The sequence below is a fragment of the Acinonyx jubatus genome, chromosome B4 (assembly GCF_027475565.1).
Source record: "Acinonyx jubatus isolate Ajub_Pintada_27869175 chromosome B4, VMU_Ajub_asm_v1.0, whole genome shotgun sequence".
Lineage (NCBI taxonomy): Eukaryota > Metazoa > Chordata > Mammalia > Carnivora > Felidae > Acinonyx > Acinonyx jubatus.
Window position 1 is genome coordinate 40,482,268 of NC_069387.1, and position 18,337 is coordinate 40,500,604.

Below are 18,337 nucleotides of genomic sequence, written 5' to 3' on the forward strand. Positions count from 1 at the left end.
ACTCTTCCAAAACAACAGAGCAATCCCGTAACAGCATGCTCAGAAAAAAGAGAATATTGAAGGAGCAAATATAAGGAGGGTGGATGAAATTAGAAGCCATGGAATGAAAAAGACTTCTCTCCCAAACAAAACGGAATCATTGGAGTAAGGGCTAGAACACTTCCAATCATTTATGTGTTTAATATGTCAGAAGAGGGACGCCTGGGTGGCTCAGTTGGTTAAGCGTCTGACTTCGGCTCAGGTCATGATCTCGTGGTCCATGGGTTCGAGCCCCGTGTCGGGCTCTGTGCTGACTGCTCAGAGCCTGGAACCTGTTTCGGATTCTGTGTCTCCCTCTCTCTCTGACCCTCCCCTGTTCATGCTCTGTCTCTCTCTGTCTCAAAAATAAATAAACGTTAAAAAAAAATATGTCAGAAGGGAGAGAAGAATGGAGACCCTTTCCCCTAGTGATGTAATGAAATTATACTTTTGAAAATGTTTCATGAATTTCAGAATGTTCTACAAATGGAAGGAGTCGTATCCATCGCTGCATAGCTGATCTGTGGGAGGAAGACTGCCCAGCCCCCACCACTACAGGCTCTTTGGCTTCATGATTGTAAGATTATAACGACCCCGCATCCGTGGACACTTCTAATTTCCAATATCCAGCGCTTCAGCCGGGTGATGGGTCACGATTTGGGGATGTAAAAATGTGGTCCTTTCGTGTAGTGTCCAGCCAGAGCCCTTGCTGGAACAGTGACCAATGTCAGCAGCCACTGCAGGTGCCAGGATGGTCCTTGTGAAACTTGGGATGGGCCTGTGTGCCAGTGAAGTGTGAGGGTGTCCCCATCTGATACCCCTGTCCACCCGCCCCTAGTCCTGGGTGGTGGGAGAAGTGCCGGGTCCAGCCTCAGCGGGGCACCAAGTGCCACCCCAGGAGCAAAGGCAAAGTCCAGAGACAGCTTTCGGCCCGATGGCCAGGGCAGGCATGTGAGAGATAAGGGTCACACTTTGGACTCAGCCAGAGAACCCGGGCCCCTGTACCCCTTCTACTGGCAGTCCCACTCCCCTGCCCAGTTAAAGGAGGAAGATAAGGCTGGGGGAGGAGGGGAAAGCCGGCCACTCGCTGCACCTGAAAGCCAGGTGGGCGCCAAAGATCACTCGGTCCTTACCGTCGCCACCGCCTGCCGCGACGCCCAGCCTCGCATTTATGCCTCATTACTCTGGCGCCTCGCAGGGGTCTGGCCGGGAGAGCAGGGCCGGAGGGTGGCGCGCGGTTCCAAGTTGCGCACAGTCCGGGAAGCTGGTGAGTTCGGGTGCGAAGGAGGGAGGGGAGGGGGGGGCTGCGCAGTGAGCTCTCCTGGCCCGGGGAGAGGTGGCTGCGTCCCTGGCACGACACCCTCCGTCCCCGGGGCCCCACGGGTGCCCTCGCGGCACAGCCGGTCCAGAGCCCGCGGTGAGAGGGCGGTGCCAGCCCGCGTCCCCGCCCCTCTCCCTCCACCTTCCCTCCCGGCCCGGCCCTGTGCTGCCCGGGTCCCGCGGGCCGCTCGGTCCCAGACCCAGGCCTGGCTGCGGGGCTGGCATTGCCGGAGCAGCCGTCGGCGACCGGGAGCCCCGCGGGCGGGGGCCGGCGGCGCGGGAGGCGGGCGCCGGGACACCTGCGGGCACAGGTGAGCGGCTGCGAGCCGGCCTGCCGGACGGGGGCGGGGCGGGGGGGGGGGGGCCGAGGCTGGCGGCGCGGGGGCGAGAAGGGAAGGGAAGCCGGCGTCAGAGCTCGAAAAGGTCCGGGGGTAGGAAGAGGGAGAGAGAGAGAGAGAGAGACAGGCAGCCCTTGAAGAGATGATTGTTGGGAGGGGACCTGGGGGACAATGAACGTTTTCCTCCCTTGCTCATAAACCGGAGAAAAGTAAGGAGCTGAGCAGGGGCCTCAGGCCCATCTGGAGGGGCACAAGCAGCTACTTAGAAGGCCTCTGCTCTCCAGGCCCTGCCCACTCAAAGGGTAGGTCCTCTATCCAGGTTTACGGGGAAGTGATGGACCCCCCCGACCTGGCTCCGGGCTCGGCTCTCTGGAGGTGTTCCCAGAGGCTGGGGAGCACCAAACATACCCTCCTGCCCCTTGCCTCTGTCTGTAAGCCCAGCGGTCTGCTAGCTGTCTTCCCTCACCTCCTTGTCTGTGGCCAGGAGGGTCCACTCAGGGGTAGGCAAACTTTGAATAAAGGGCCAGAGAGTAAGTATGTCAGACTTGAAGCCTATAGGAACTGTCTCTGTCACAACTAGCAATAAAGCAGTGGTAGACAGTTGGAAGGGAGTAAATGTGGCTGTGTTCCATTAAAACTTTACTTAGGGACCTTGAGATTTGAGTTTTGTACACTTTTCATGTGTCCTGGAATATTATTCTTCTTTTGATTTTTCTTCCCGACCATTCAAACACGTGAAAAGCATTCTTAGCTTTCGGGCTGTACAAAAACAGTAGGCAGGTGGTTCAGTGTCCAGTGCCCCCCACCCCGTGTTCTCCCTGCAGCTCTTCCCCGGGCTGGGGGTGGGTGGCTAGGTGCAAAAGAAATACCCCCACTGGAAGGGGGCATCCAGGAAGCCTGGGGACCTGCCTATGGCTCTTGCTCCCAGCTACTCAGGACTGCAAGCATCCTTTGAGGCAGACGAGGAAGCCTGTACCCCAAATGTGCATACACGTGAGGAAGGAGGCATAGCTCCAAGGGGGCTTCCACCCAGCATGTGGGGTCCTACCCAACTCCACCATGTCACAGGCAGTTATGCCCCCACAATAAGTGACAAGCTCTTGTTCCTTCCTCCCCCACTCCATCATCTTTCCTTCTTCCGTCCCTTGGTCTCCAACCTGGAGCCACCCACTGATCAAGGCTGGCCCTTCCATTTCTCTATTTTCTCTGTGCAGCCTCAGGGGACCCTTTTCTCCTGGACATTGAAGCTATGACCCTTCCGAGGTGACCCAGGAGAGAAAAGATGCAGACCTTTGCTCTTCCAGATGATGGTCCCCTCCAAGGACTTGTGGCCTCCCGCATTGAGACTTATGGGGGCCGGCATCGGGCCACCACCCAGAATCCTGCTGGCAGTCTCTATCCCCGAGGAGGGCCTGTGCTGGTGAGTCCAGGCTGCCCCCAAAATGACCTGGGTGGGGCAGAGGGAGGATACCAAGGCTTTCAGGTCTATCTTGCAGGTTCATGGGCTGCTCTATTCCTGTCCCTCACCCCTACCTTCTTTCCTGGCTTGTGAGGGAGAGGAGGGCAGGGTTGGGCCAGAATCCCAGGACTCCACACCCATCCCAGGCAGATGCGGCAGGTGAGGCAGAGAGCCAGGAGAAGCCAGGTCCTCAGAAGAGGTGCTGTTAGACAGGTCTGAGGCATGGAGGTGAGGGGTGGGGGGTGGTGGAGAGTGGCATGTATCAACCCTTGGGGTTGGTACCTCCCAGACTCCCGCCTCTACCTGGGAGGAGCCTGTGGGCTCCCTGAGACCTGCTCCCTCTGAGTCAGCACTGAAGGAAGAGCAAAGGTTCTGGATGTCCCTAGTCTGCAAGCGGGGAGGGGTGCGGAGGCCTGCCTGGGCTTCACCACTGCTCCGCCCTCCTGGCCTGCCTCAAATGCTGACCAAGAAAAGGGGTGTGGAGGCCAAGCAGTGTTTCCCTCAGCCTCCAAGCTACCCCGTCACCTTGAGAACAGTTCTGCTTCCAGCTGGGGTATCCCCTGTCTTACTGGAAGAGGATTTTGCCCTGGGAGACAAGGAGGACGGCTAGGGACTCTCCCAGGCTGAGGGCAGGAAGGGAGACTAGGAAGTACGCAGTGTTAGTCAGGCCACAGGCAGATCAAGGAATGTGACCAGGCCTGCCCCGGGGCGGGGGGGGGGCGGGGGGGGGAAGACGTGTGTGTGGCCTGCGTTTGGTCTCAATCTCTCATGTAGAAGGGCAGCCACTCCCAACTGGAAAGGACACAGGCTGCATGCCCCTGGGGGGGGAGGCCGCACATGCGTGCTCCCTCATCCCCACATGCAAGGAAAGCTGCGAGGGACCCAGAATGCACTGTGCAACGCAAGCCCATGGTACAGGAAGCACGCCTGTGAGTGGGCAGATGCTGGGGGACACACACACCAGAGCCCAGGCATGTAGGTGCCTGTGCGCCTGCTCTACAGTAGGCCCCCCACTTCTGCCCCTGGGCCCACTAGGGGAGCCAAGCTGGCATGCCCCTGCCCAGCTCCACTTGGCCTCCCTGGCAGCAGGTGCTGTGACTCAGGGCAGGAGTGGCTCACATCAAACTGGTTTGAGGGGAGAGGTGAGCCCGCCCTGCCTGCAGCGGTGAGGGACACCGTCTGGAGTCAAGCCCCCACTACCACTCTGGGACTTCTGGGAAAAGGGAGGCCCCTCTAAGAACTTACCCTACTCCTCCTCCTCCAGGATCCCAGTCGCCGACGCTTCCAAGACTACGTCCCCTTTGCCAAGGGTTCCGGCCAGGTCCGAGGCCTGTCTCCCCTGAAGTTGCGAGAGCCAGAGCATGAGAAGAGGCATGGAGGCTATTTGGGGGCTGGCCCACCACACTCCCCCAAACTCAAGGTGAGGGGCCCCTCTTCTCCCATTCCCATGCTCATAGCCAAGCCATGGGGTCCTCCACAGATGGTCAGGGCCAAGAGCATGGCCAGCTCCTCCAAGAAGCTGGATCCAGTTCTGTCTAGAGACCCTCTCAAGGATGCATCTCCAAACCATGCTGCCTCATAAAAATGTTCATTTTAGAGGCAAATGTCAAAATGTTGCCTGAGACCACTGGTTCCCTAGTCCTGTCTGGTCTCCACCCAAAGGTCCCTCTAAAGGGTTCTGCCTCAGAAGGGCCCTACAAAGTATCTTTCTGGTCAGAGAGCCTAGGTCAGACTCCTCTGTCAGGCACCTTTCTGGAGACCAAGGTACGTCTCCATCCGTGTTTCAGCGATGCCCTTTTGCCTGTAATCCCAGCCGGGGTCAACCCCTGTCCCCCAGGCCTCCGTGTCCCCACTCACAGACAGTGCTGCTTGCCACCTCCCATTCTCAGACACACACACACACGCACACACACACACACACACACACACACGCACACACACACACACGCACATGCAGCCCTCCCCAGACCAGGGGTCTGGGTGCACAGGACATGGCCAGGACTGGTCCCCTTCTTGGCTCTCCCAGGAAGTCCCCAAGGCCCAACAACTGGAGATGAGGCTGCATACATTCAGCATGTTTGGGATGCCCCGCCTGCCCCCTGAGGACCGTCAGCACTGGGAGATAGGAGAGGGCACTGACAGTGGCCTGGTCATTGAGAAGTCCTGGAAGGAGCTGGTGCCTGGGCACAAGGTAGGCCTGGAACACAGTGTCGGTCCCTGTGGTGTCACAGACGCACACATATACCTCCCCTCTGCCCTGGAAGAGAGAAAGGCCTTGGGAAGTGGGGTCACATGGGGAAAGCATTTGGAGACATCTCGTTCTGGGTTCAACTCCTAGTTCTGCCACTGACTAGTGAGACCTTGCTCAAGACTGTAAACCTCTTTGAGCCTCAGTTGGTTCATCTGTCAAATGGGGATAACATCATCTACACACTTGAGGATTAAAAGGTCATCTATGAAGTAGATCTAGTAGCATTGAACAGATGACAGCTGCTGTTCTTGTCATTATTCCCCCAACTGAGCCAGCACTGTCCCTACCCCAGGAGATGAGCCGGGAGCTTTGCCACCAACAGGAAGCACTGTGGGAGCTGCTGACCACCGAGCTGATCTATGTGCGGAAGCTCAAAATCATGACCGACGTGAGCTGCCCCCAGCTCCAGCCCAGGCCCCCACCTCAGCCACTTACCCATCTCCCTTGCATTGTCCCCCATTCCCCCAGGCCAAGAAGGGAGGACCATGGCAGGGGGTGGGAGGAAGGTAGGGGTGGGGGACAGGCAGCTAAGAGATCCCCCCCATTGGAGACCTCCCCGGGATCTTAGGAAGAAGGTTAGCAGTGGTAAATCTGGAGGTAGAGACACTTCAGAGGACTAGGCTGGGGTCCCAAAGGTAGAGGTCAGGTGCTGAGACTCTCATCTTTCCCTGCATCCAGCTCCTGGCCGCCGGCCTGCTGAACTTGCAGCGAGTGGGGCTCCTGACCGAGGTGAGTGGGTACTCTGGAGGACCCTCCACACCCCAAGCCCTGAGCCCGCAGAGTGGGAGTGGGCTTGCAGAGAGCCCCACAGGCTGCTGTCCAAATTCTCTGTTTTCTAGGACACCCCCTGCCCTCCCTGGTCCCCTTCCTGCTCTCGATCCCAAGCAGGCTGGCCTCTGCTCTTTTCCGGTGCTCAGCACAGCTGCGCCAATGTGCCAGAGAAATAGAAGGGAAAGCTCCAGCCCCTTCCATCTCTCAGCTCCCCCGCAAGTTTCATCCAAGCTTATGGTTCCTTGCCTGTCCACGGCCAGTGCTGCCTGACAGTGACCTGCCAAAGCTTGTGGCTAAGCTCTGCTCCCTCCTCCAGGTATCAGCTGAGACCCTGTTTGGAAATGTCCCCAGCCTGATTCGAGTCCACAAGAGATTTTGGGAAGAGGTGCTGGGGCCCACCCTGGGGGAGGCTCGAGCCTCAGGCCAGCCTCTGGACCCTGTCAGTCTACAAGACGGCTTCTTGACGGTAAGGCACGGCAAAGGGCCATGTGTGGCTGGGGCAGGCCTGGGAGAGCCCAGAGAGATCCTGTCTGCAGGATCAGCCTGTGCCACTCAAACCCTTCTGGGAGTTGGGGGAGTCTGATGGCACGCCCCCACCCCCAGAATATCACCTCACCTCCTGCCCTTCATTCCACCGATACGACCTCTGTCCCAAAAGTTCTTTGGTCTTTTGGTGACTCTTTTGAAATGAAATGCAGCTATCTCAGAGAAGGGTTCCACTGAATCTCTTAACTATACAATCTTACTTCTTGGCCAGAAAGCCTCTGACAAACAGCTGCGAGAAGAATGGGGCAGAAGAAAGGCATCCCCTGGGCAACTGGCTGGGGGTGGGGGGGGTGGGGAGGTATAAAAGGCCACAGGGCACCCAGAGCATGGAGAAATGTAATAAGAAAGCAAGAGCCCTGGGGTGCCTGGGTGGCTCAGTCGGTTGAGCATCCGACTTCGGCTCAGGTCATGATCTCACAGCTTGTGAGTTTGAGCCCCATGTCGGGCTCTGTGCTGACAGCTCAGAGCCTGGAGTCTTTTTCAGATTCTGTGTCCTTCTCTTGCTGTGCCCCTCCCTCACTCATGCTCTGTCTCTCTTTCTTTCAAGAATAAATAAAACATTAAAAAAATAAAAATAAAAAAAAAAAAAAGAAAGAAAGAAAGAAAGCAAGGGGCCTGGGGTCAGACTTTCTTCCACGGTGTTACCCAATCAAGAAAATGCGGGCCTTGCAGAGCCAGAATAGGGGACAGAGGTGGGGAGACAGTCTCCTGGGAGCCATTGGTACCCCCTTCCATAGGAATAGGGCTTCTGGGCAAGCCTCAGGTCACTACCCACCTCTGTGTGAAACGAGACCTGCTGTGTCCTAAAAACATTCCAGCTGAATTATTGATGACAGGAGAGTCCGTCCAGAGAAGCAGGGTACAGTAGGGGCTGTGCATGGGAGCTCAGAGAGTGGCCATGGGTCAGCCTCCTGGGATCTCAGTTTCTCCCTGGAACCCAGAGGGTGGGGCTGGCAGTCACGGGGGAGAGCGTCATGGAGGGTAGGGATTGGCACCAACTGGACTAAGGGTCGGTGGGAGGCTCTCTCCTCCGTGCTCCCCGTGTTCTGCAGCTGGAGCCTGTATTTCATGACCTTCTTCCCCCTGCCTGCCCTTATCTGTCCCCTCAGTTCAGCCAGCGGTTCCAGCCCTATGTCCAATACTGCCTGCAAGTGAAGCAGACCATGGCCTATGCCCAGGAACAGCAAGACAACAATCCTCTCTTCCATTCCTTTGTGCAGGTGGGAGAGAGGGCGCCTGGGAAGGGGGCTGGGGTGGACCTGAAACAACCAGATCATCCGGCATCTCCAGCTGGGTCCAAAGCTGAGTCCAGCGATAGAATGGGGCGGCAAGGGGCCTTCAGACTCCTGACCCCCTGCCCTCCTCTGCTGGCAGTGGTGTGAGAAGCACAAGCGCTCGGGGAGGCAGATGCTGGGTGACCTACTCATCAAGCCCCACCAGCGCATCACCAAGTACCCGCTGCTGCTCCAGGCTGTGCTTAAGAGGAGCCCTGAGGCACATGCCCGGGAGGGCCTGAGCGCCATGGTATGTGGCCTGGCAGGGCCGTGCCTTGGGCGCTGGGGGCTGGTGTGTGGGAACTGATTTCCAGGAACTCTTAAGGCTCTTAAGGGTTTCTTTCCTCATACGTACGTGCCAGGGTGGCACCGACCAGCCGCCTGGGTTGTCATTGGTGGGGTGACATGTACAGGGTAAGGAGGTGAGCTGTTCCTTCTTCCACACCCCGCCTGTCACCTAGATTGCCGCTGTGGAGTCATTCCTGCGATACGTCAATAAACAGGTGCGCCAAGGGGAAGAGCAGGAGAGCTTGGTGGCTGCAGCCCAACGCATTGGGCCCTACGAAGTGCTGGAGCCATCCAGCGAGGAGGTGGAGAAGGTGAGGGAGGGCAGGGGGAAGGGGGCTCAGCAAAACAAGGTCCCTGGGAAAGAAGATGAAGCAGAGGCCTGGAGGCTAAGGGGCAGAGGTGGCATAGAGGGCCCGTGCCCACCATTCCTTCGCCATGAGGAGGGGCTGAGGGTCAGAGTTCTAAAGAGTGAAAAGGAATTACTGGCTGCTTCCTCTCCCTCCAAGAAGGCAAGGATGAGGGGAGAAGGTGCTGGTGATAGAACAAAGACCCATGGTGGCTGGGAGGGGGAGGGGGAGGCAGTGATCCTCTCCGCGCTGTGTCCCTCAGAACCTGCGTCCATTCTGCACCCTGGACCTGATGTCGCCCATGCTGGGGGTCGCTCCCGAGCACACCAGGCAGCTGCTGCTGGAGGGACCCGTGCGAGTGAAGGAGGGGCGAGAAGGGAAGGTGAGGGGCTACGGGGAAGACCGGAGAAGACGGCCGGTAGACTGAAGAGAAGGGAGGGGTGCCAGGACACAGGGTAAGAGTCAGAAAAGCTGGAATTGGGCAAAGAGATGTTTGTGTGTCTGTGTGTGTTGAGAAGGGGACGTGCTGTGGCTCAGCTCTGCTTGTCTGTACGCCCCTGAATCAGCCTGTAAGACAAGAGATGGGACCAAAGTGACACCCCTTCCAGCTCTAGCGTTCCATGGTTCTGTCCCTTGTGCACATGTGCACCCATGCACGCACACCATGCGGGAGCCCCAGTCCATGTGCCACCCTTCCCCTGCTCCAGCTGACCCTTGTCTCTCTCTGACACCTGCCTCCCAGCTGGATGTGCACCTGTTCCTCTTCTCTGATGTGCTGCTGGTGACCAAGCCCCAACGCAAGGCAGACAAAGCCAAGGTTATCCGTCCCCCACTCATGCTGGAGAAGCTTGTGTGCCGACCACTCCGAGACCCTAGTATGTCTCTCCTGCGGGGACACTTTCCTTCTCCTTTCCTCTTGGCAAGGGGAAGGAGCAGTCAGGATGGGGATCAAATATGGTCTAGCCCTTGAGCAGACCTTCACCTTCTCTACCCAGACAGCTTCCTGGTGATCCATCTCACTGAATTCCAGTGCGTCTCCAGTGCCCTCGTTGTGCACTGTCCCAATGCTGCAGACCGTGCCCGGTGGCTAGAGAAGACCCAGAAGGCCCAGGTATGTGAAAGCCAGGAGTAGAGAGCGGGGAGGGGCCCTCGGAGGTCAGAAACGGGAGCACAAGAGGAAGGGAGGAAGAGAAAGAGGCTGAGGTGGATGCAGGTTCAGTCTGGTTTGGGCCCTCAGGAGGGAGACGCAGCCTTGACAAGAGCATGAAAGAAAGCCTTTGGCCAGCTACTGTGCCAGTCACTGGGAGAGCCCAAGACAGCGTCCCCTAAAGGCTTTTGTACCCTGAAACCATGATCTTCTGAACTTCATCTTCTGTTCAACACTAATGGAGCACTTGCTGGGTGCTAGGGAATCAGAAAAGAATAAAACACCACTCCCCTCCCCCCCCACCCCCACCCCCCACCCCGGAATATGCACTGCAGCCTAGCTGGACAAATTAGTGTACAAATAATAGAAACACAGAATGGAACTATGTTCCATTAGGGTACAAATTATATTAGTGTACAGATAATAGAAAACACAGAATGGAACTATGACCAAGAAGGGAGTAATTCATTCTGTCTGGTGTGTTGGTTGGGAAGGGGGACATTGCAGAGGGAGGTCTGCTGAGATACTTTCACAGAGAGGCTATTGTCTGAGCCCTGTTTGGAGGGATATCTAGGAATTCGTGAGGAGAACAAGGATGGGAAGGAAAGTTATTCCAGATGGAGAAGCAGATTGTGCAAATGTGGGAAACATGAAACTGTGTGTGTGTTGAGAAAACCACTGGCCTCATAGTTGATATTACCAGGACAGAGCAGGCATAGTGGCAGAGAGGCCAGGGGGTAGGTACTACCAGCTCATGTCTACTACTGGGTGCTATGCTAAGGAACTTGAACTTTGTCCTATCGATGACAAGGATCGAGAGAAGGTGTTTAACAGGGCAGATTCATGTGATAAAAGCTAGAGGAATTCAAAAGATCCAAATGGAGCTGTACTAGTTACCATAAACTTAATGGCTTAAAGCAACAGAAACATTGTCTCACCGTTCTGGAGGCCAGATGTTGGTCGCCTCTTCCAGCTTCTGGTAGCTTCTGGTGTTCCTTAGCTCATGACTGCCTCACTCCAGTGTCTGCCTCTGTCTTCAGGTGGCCTTCCTCTCGGTCTGTCTCTGTGTACAAATCTCCCTTTCCTGTCTCTTGTACAGACACCCTAAATCCAGGATAATCTCATCTTGAGATCCTTAACTGAAGATCTTTACACATCTGCAAAGACCCCTCTTCCAAGTAAGGTCACATTTACAGGTTCTGGGGGTGAGGACCTAGACATATCTTTCTGGAGCCTCTATTCAACCCACCATAGGAACAGAATGGCCAAAAAGTAAAGATTTGAATTGGCCTTTTAAGGATAGGGAAGACCAGGAAGAAAAGAATCAAGGGAGCAACTGGGTTGGATTATTTTGGGGACAGTGACCACATCTGTCTAAGTCTGAGCCAAGGGTTTATGTGAACAAGTGAGGAGAGGCCAGGTTTTACAGGACCCCAAAAGCTACAGAAGAGGGCAGACGGGACAAGGTTGAATTGAATTGGGTTAACAAGAGAGAGCCACCATAGATTCTTGAACAAGGGAATGCCACGGTGAAATCAGTGTGTTCATCTTGAATTGATAGCTGGCAGCGTGATAGGTGGGCTGGAGGCAAGAGAGATTGGTGGCAGGAGATTTACTGTACTAGTTTGAGTGTGAAATATTGAGGTTTAGTGTCATATTCTTAGGGACATGTTGCAAAAAAAAGGGAAAAGTTGGAGGGGGGCAGGTTAGAGAAAGGAGCTAGAGAAGGAAGAGGAGCCTTTGGGAGACTGTGATTAAAAACCTATATTGAGGGGCGCCTGGGTGGCTCAGTCGGTTAAGCGTCGACTTCAGCTCAGGTCACGATCTCGTGGTCCGTGAGTTCGAGCCCCGCGTCGGGCTCTGGGCTGATGGCTCAGAGCCTGGAGCCTGCTTCCGATTCTGTGTCTCCCTCTCTCTCTGCCCCTCCCCCATTCATGCTCTGTCTCTGTCTCAAAAATAAATAAACGTTTAAAAAAATTAAAAATAAAAAAATTATAAAAACCTATATTGAATGCAAGAAACTCCAGGTTCAGACACCAGTTCTACCTCTTCCTAGCTGGGTGACCTTAGGTGAGTTATGTGGTCCGCTGAGTTTCCATTTCTTCACCTGCAAAATGGACATAAATAATGGCAGTCCTTGCCTCATAGAGAGGAGCCCAAAAAATCATTCTTTTTTTAAATATTTTTTTTACATTTTTATTTATTTTTGATAGACAATGAGAGACAGAGCACAAGCAGGGGAGGGGCAGAGAGAGAAGGAGACACAGAATCTGAAGCAGGCTCCAGGCTCCACACTGTCAGCACAGAGCCTGATGGCAGGGCTCGAACTCACCAACCGTAAGATCATGACCTGAGCCGAAGTTGGACACTTAACCAATTGAGCCACCCAGGCGCCCCCAAGAAGTCATTCTGATTAAGCAAGGCAGCATGCTACCAGCTCTAGGTAAATGCACCCGAATGCAGGTCACAGATTAGGGAGGACAAAGGATGATTTCCCCTTTGAAAGACAGCTTTGGCAGCCCCCTCTGTGTGAAAGGAAATCAATACAAAGAGAGAAACCTGTTGGGTTGGTTGTTGCTTCCTGGGAGCCGTGGGTCTAGAGCAGTAGTAACTTTTAAACAGAAGCACTTTGAAAGTGATGTGGTGGGGGCTAGGCAAGTGGACATACCTTAGGGACTCTGGGAAGTGTAGAACACAGCCCTGGGGTTCAGGTGTGCGGACAAAGGATGAACTATGAAAGTTGCTAAGAGAGTAGATCTTAAAAGTTGGTAACACAAGAGAAAAAAAAAATTTTTGTGAAACGTATGGTGACAGATGTTAACTAGACTTACCAAGGTGATTATTTCATTATACAAATGTTGAATCATTACACTGCACACCTGAAGGTAATATAATGTTATGTCAATTATACTTCAATTACCAAAAAAAAAGGGCATTTTGAACAAAGCAAGAAATCTTAATGTAGACTGTTTCTAAAGAATGCAACCTCATTATTTTTACAGTTAAAATCAAATTAGTGGGTCTCATAGGGCTTGCTTTAATGAATAGATAGTAATGATTTGTCCTTGGCACATTAGGTAATTAAGGCTTCTGCAACTTTTGAAAATGTGTGAAAATAGTCTTGCTCTTTAAATAATTTTAAGCATTCTTCCTGAAATCTCATCTATACTATCATATCATAATGTGGAGAGCTTATTTAAGAAAAGAAAATCCAGAACTTAGTCTCTGTTTAAATAGTGTATTAAAAACCATGAATTAGGAGAATAGAAAGTAAATATGAGGATTTTGCCATTAAAAAAAAAGGCATGAAATAAGAATTAAAGACGGAACCTCAAGATCTTGTGTCTTACAACCCTGTAGGACTGCCACTTCCTTGAATACCTAAAACAAGCCACAGGGCTCCCCAAGGTACCAGGTGGGGGGCCCTCACAGGAGGCTCTTTCCTTCACCACCCCACTGTCAGAATTCTGTCTTCTTCCTTTGGTTCTCAGTCCCAAAATGACACCCCCCTCCCGCCTCCCTTTAGAACCCCCAAGGGACCACTACAAACTATTGGGATTTTATTCAAACTAATTTACCTCGGGCAGTCTCACTCCTGGCTAACAGAGGAAAGGAGGTCACTTCTGATACATAACCAAGCAGTGCACAAGCTCCCTGGCCTCCCTTAGCAAAACAAAGAACACTGAAACTGAAATTAGTTTGTCCTGCTATTGTTTCACACTGAACTCTTAAAGAAAACTGCTCTCTATTGCCATCAGCCTTTGTAAACTGATAAAGGCAGTGGAATATCTATTGGTCCCCTTGATAGAGCAACCACTCAAGGGTGGGACTGTTGCTTTCTCCCCCTCACAGAAATGTAGATGTAGATTTATTCCCTGCAGCTCTAGCCAGGGCAGCTTAAACTTTTAGGGGAAAAAAAAAAAATAGCTTCTCTAGGGAAGACAGACTAAATCCTGGGAAATGCCCATGGTTAGGGACTGGGAAGAGGAAAAAGGAACCAGTGACAGGAACAGAAAAGCTGTCAGAGACAGAGGTCAAAAAATGACTGGCAGGAGGCTGAAGCAGGCTGCTAAGGTAATAGCCAGAGCCCAGCTCTCACCTGTTATCTGTGTTCTTGCAGGGGTTATGTCATCTCTCCAAGCCCAGTCCCCATCTGGGGAATTGCAGTGATAGTGGGCACAGTCATGCAGGAGAGATGGGACAATTATTGTTGCTGCTTGGCATGAGGCCCAGCACTTAATGGGCGCTCCATAAATGTTTGTAATTATCATTAGAAGAAGGAGGTGATCAGTGGCGCCTGGGCGGGGCTAGGTGCTGACTAGGGAAAGGCCTCACAGCTGCTCAGAGTTCGTGGGCACTTTGAGAGATCTGTGTTAGTCCACTTGGGAACTTTGGGAGGAGCAGATGAATCTAGGAGGAACCCCAGAGGCAGTGGGGAGAAGAGGTGTTTCCTCTCAAGGCTTATGTCTTCCACCAGGGCAAAGAAAGAAGAATCATGCTGGGGGAGCCCTCCCTTCCTCTTCTCAGCTTTGTAGAGGAGCCACATTTTGGCTCAGGCACCGATTTCCTCTTCTCTTCCCAACTTGATTCTCCTCTTACCCAAGCTGAGAAGATCCTCCCAGGGTTGCTGGAGAAGCTTTGGGGTGTCTGGGGGGGGACCTCAAACAGCCCCATTCCCTGATGCCTCAGGTCCCCTCCCTCCCTGCTTTTTCCTAGGGTTGGGCCAGGGGCAACTGCCAGGGGCACGTTTAATGGAGATACTTGTATTAGATGTTCCTTACAAACCCCACCCCTTCCTCCCAGTTCTTTCCTTCCCCACACCATCCTATCCTGGACTTCCCAAACACTCCATTGAACTTGGGTCATGTGGAGCCAAGGGCAGGTCATCTCAGCCCAACAAGCAGGCTGCTCCACTCCACCCTGGCCCCAAGAACAACCCCACCCAGCATCCTTGCTTCTTGTTCCCTCCCACATTGGAGATGAGGGAGGAGGTCACAGGACCTGGCCCTGGTGTGCTGGTTCTCTGCACCCAGGTACCATCATCCCTTGCTTTGGCCAACTGACTAATCTTATGAGACTGCTAAGAATCTTTGCACTGCTTTGTCACTCACAGGACTGAGGGACTGGAGAGCCAGAGAAAGGAAACTTGCAATATAAACCTGATGTCATTTTCCTATCCCTGTTCATCCATTTCTCCAACATGTCTACTGTCCTGACCCAGCTACCCCGTGTTTCTGGAGAGGCTTTGGGAAGGTCCAGGTGTCCAAGAGTTGCTGGTTCAGATACCTAAGCTGGAGAGATAATCAAAATATTTAACCACCAGTATGGCATGGCCATCATCCAATTAAAGTGGAGCATCTTGGGAGCTTGGGAGTGTGCTAGAGGTCCCCTGCTGTGCCACATGTTATCACTGGATCTTGAAGGATGGGGTTACCAGTCCTAGGGAAAGGAGGCAGGAGGCTTGGACAGCAGCCCTTTGCTTACCAGCATGGAAGTACTCCAATATTTTAACAATGATATGGCCATACCAGTGAGTACTGATACCAGCACTGCCCGCAGCTGCCACCAGGACCTCCCTTTGCCCAGCCTGTGCCTTCAACCTGTCTGTGGGTTCTGCTGCCTTCCCTCCCCCTCCCCAAGCAAATGTCCTTTAGCAACTCTGCCCTTTAAGGCTGCCCTTGAAAGTCAATGTAGTTCCTGAACCAGGACTCAAAGAGAAGGCCCAGTCCCAGTTCTGCTTCTCTTCTCGTGGGACTTGAGCAAGTCCCTTTGTCTCTCTAAGTCTTGTTTTCTCATCTGTAAAATGGGCTAATATCCATGCTTTCCAACCTACAGGGTGATGGTATGTATCAAATGATCACATGCATGTGGAGGTGCCCTGTAAGGTGCTTCTCAGATGTCACTATTTTGTTCTGAGGGCACCTGTGTGAAAACTTTGAGGGAAGAAGACAGAAAATACAGTGTATCCTCCTCCATTCCTCTTGGGACGGTCTTGCTTTCATCTCTGAAGGACAGCAGAGGACAAAGCCTGACCCTGCCCACCCTGGCAGCAGGAGAAGGAGTAATTTGAGGGCCCACCACCATTTAGAACACTTATACCACCATCACCATATATCAGGGAGGGCTTTCTGAAGGAGGGAAGAGATTGGATAGAGGGCTTAACAAGGGGGCATAAGAAGCAGGAAGAACCGCACAAGCAGGAAAGGGGGTCTTCTGTTCACCTCACCCACCCCCAGAGCCAGTTGGAGGGTTCAATTCCTGGCGCCATCCCACTCTCTTTTGCCCCATGACCTTGGCAGTTACTTATCCTGAGTCTCCATTTTTCCCTAGTAAAGTAGGAGTAACAAATAATATCTGCCTCATAGCCTTCATAATATAGTCATAATCTGTGAAGATTAAATGAAATAATATGGATGTAAAGCACTTAGCACATGGGTGACGTACAGCAAGTCTCAATAAATGAGAGCTCTTAATGAAAGTATGCCCACCCCAGATCACCCTGCAAAAGCTGAAGACAGAGGAGTATGTCCAACAGAAGAGGGAGCTCCTAGCTCTCTATCGGAACCAGGACCGGGAGGCCCCACGCACCAGGCCCTCCTCACCTTCCCCGGAGGACTCTCAGAGCAGCGCAGAGGGGAGGTAAGACCCACAGGGACCACAAGTCTCTCAAAGTAGGGGGACTGCAGGCAGGGAGAGAGGGGAGAGGAACCCACACAGCAGAGAAGTGGCAACACAGCTTCTGGGGACATTGGAAATAGACAGAGGAACCCAGGCTACTGGTTAGAGTGGAACAGGTTGGCACTAGTCAACAGTTGCCAGGGTGACAGAAACAGACACAAGAGACGCAAGCTCCTTGAGAGGAGCAGGCTCCCCAGGCCAGGGATGGAGAGTGAGAGCCAGTATGGGATTTGCAGAATGTCGCAGCTGCAAGGATCCAGAGAGGGCGAGAGGTTCGTTCACAGGAACACATCTGTTCAGCAGCATGGTTAAGGAGAAGAAAGATCCATCACTGGGGGATTGCCTCAGGCAAGCTCAGGAACCCTTCAGCAGATAGCTGAGCACCTGCTTAGTACAAGGTCCTGGGCCAGGTGCTGTGGCTAAAATACCTTAGAGGAGCTTACAGTCTAGCCAGCAAGATGAGAAAATAATCGTGCATTGTAAAGGTGGTACCGAAGTAAGTTTGGAGGAGGGGCTGTTTCTGGATAGGAAGATCAAGGGAAAATTCCTGGACTTGAACTTGACCCCTCAGCACCCAACTCTGACCATTTACTCTTCCTATAAATTGTAGGACTCCAGAGTTCTCAACCGTCATCCCCCAGCTGGTGGTGACAGAAGACGTGGATGAAGAGCCTCTGTTGGTACCAGATGATACTTCAGACTCTGGCTATGGGACCCTGATCCCAGGCTCCCCCGAGGGGCCCCATTCTGTGAGCCGTCTAGGCCCACAGGCCCTTCGGCGTGACCCTCGTCTCACCTTCTCCACCCTGGACCTCCGAGATGTTCCTTTGCGCCCTCAACCTCCCAACGCCCAAGCCCCCCAACGCCAAAGCGCCCCTGAACTGCCAGGGGAAGGTATCCGAAGAGGAAGCAGCCTTCCCAGGCGAGATCCACCAACCTGGTCTGAAGAAGAAGACGGGACCTCAGTAGATGGGAATGTGGTAGCAGAAACGCTGTATAGGGCCCGACTTCGGAGACAGCTCCCCCCATCCCCAACCCACACTGACTCTGCTGGGGAAAGCCCCTGGGAGTCCTCAGGGGATGAAGAAGAAGGGCCCCTCTTCCTGAGACCTGACTGCACCCCCTCCCCTCGCCCTCTCCGGGCTGAGGACATGCTCAGAGAGATCCGGGAAGAACTGGCCAGCCAGAGGATTGAGGGCATCCCCGAGCCTCAGAGGAACAACAGCCCTCAGAAGCTGACCCGGGTCCAACTGCGGAGAATGCGTGGGCCCCACATCATTCAGCTGGACACCCCCCTGTCCACATCGTAAGTGCTGAAGGGAAGGTGGCCTGGGAGGGGGTGGAGAAGCCAGTATGGAGTGAGAGGGGTACCAAAGATGTCAGTGGGGACAGAGTATAGAAGGAGGGCAATACCGGAGCAGGGGCCATGGCAAGGAAGGGTACTTAGCCTCACTCTTCACCCCACATCTGACTTTGCCTAACACCCACCTCCTTTCTTTTCAGAGAGGTGTGAGGAACACTCAGGACCTTTGGCATTTCTCCCGGAGGAAATCTCTCCCCACGAGTGCTGGCCACCACCCCACCCCTGGACTCTACCTCAAGGACCACACTTCCCAATAAGAAGCCTGGCCCCGGGCACCATGCCCTTCCTGCTCTGAGGGCTTTGGGATCAAGTGCTGTACATTTTTGTACCACAGACATACCAGAGCCCCACATAAAAGTTGTACATAAAAATGACCGCCTGGTCATTACTAGATAAGGGTGGGAAGAAAGAGAACCTGATGAGGAAGGGGTCAGAGAGTGAGCACAGGCTGCTCCTTTGTCAGCTGGTATCATGGTGGTGGGGTACCTGGCCCAAGCTCAGGGCTTTTCCCAGCCCACCCCCATCAGGATCGCAGTC

The 18,337-nt window shown here is 53.7% G+C and overlaps 1 protein-coding gene across 5 annotated transcripts; it reads left to right on the top strand.

The window, feature by feature from the left end:
* Positions 1–1,008: 1,008 nt before the first annotated feature.
* PLEKHG6 (pleckstrin homology and RhoGEF domain containing G6) lies at positions 1,009–18,174 on the top strand. 5 transcript variants are annotated; one of them, XM_053225739.1, is made up of 17 exons: positions 1,106–1,122; positions 1,217–1,285; positions 2,891–3,096; positions 4,400–4,555; positions 5,162–5,326; positions 5,679–5,774; positions 6,065–6,115; positions 6,474–6,623; positions 7,813–7,923; positions 8,078–8,227; positions 8,439–8,576; positions 8,875–8,994; positions 9,355–9,487; positions 9,608–9,723; positions 16,253–16,398; positions 17,048–17,743; positions 17,941–18,174. In XM_053225739.1, the coding sequence occupies exons 3-17, from the start codon at positions 2,959–2,961 to the stop codon at positions 17,948–17,950; spliced, it is 2,376 nt and encodes a 791-aa protein (XP_053081714.1). In that variant the 5' UTR covers positions 1,106–1,122; positions 1,217–1,285; positions 2,891–2,958; the 3' UTR covers positions 17,951–18,174. The 5 variants fall into 5 exon arrangements, with proteins under 5 accessions (XP_053081715.1, XP_053081714.1, XP_053081713.1 ...); XM_053225740.1 differs by having other exon boundaries at positions 1,009–1,285; positions 2,981–3,096; XM_053225738.1 differs by lacking the exon at positions 1,106–1,122 and having other exon boundaries at positions 1,151–1,285.
* The last annotated feature ends 163 nt before the right edge of the window (positions 18,175–18,337 follow it).

What these genes read in the sequence shown, in the direction of transcription:
- PLEKHG6 (XM_053225739.1), top strand. Translation starts at nt 2,959, where the DNA reads ATGCAGACCTTTGCTCTTCCAGATGATGGTCCCCTCCAAGGACTTGTG. An exon ending in CCCGAGGAGGGCCTGTGCTG is followed by an intron (nt 3,097 to 4,399) that starts GTGAGTCCAGGC and finishes CTCCTCCTCCAG; the next exon opens with GATCCCAGTCGCCGACGCTT. An exon ending in TCTTCCATTCCTTTGTGCAG is followed by an intron (nt 7,924 to 8,077) that starts GTGGGAGAGAGG and finishes CTCTGCTGGCAG; the next exon opens with TGGTGTGAGAAGCACAAGCG.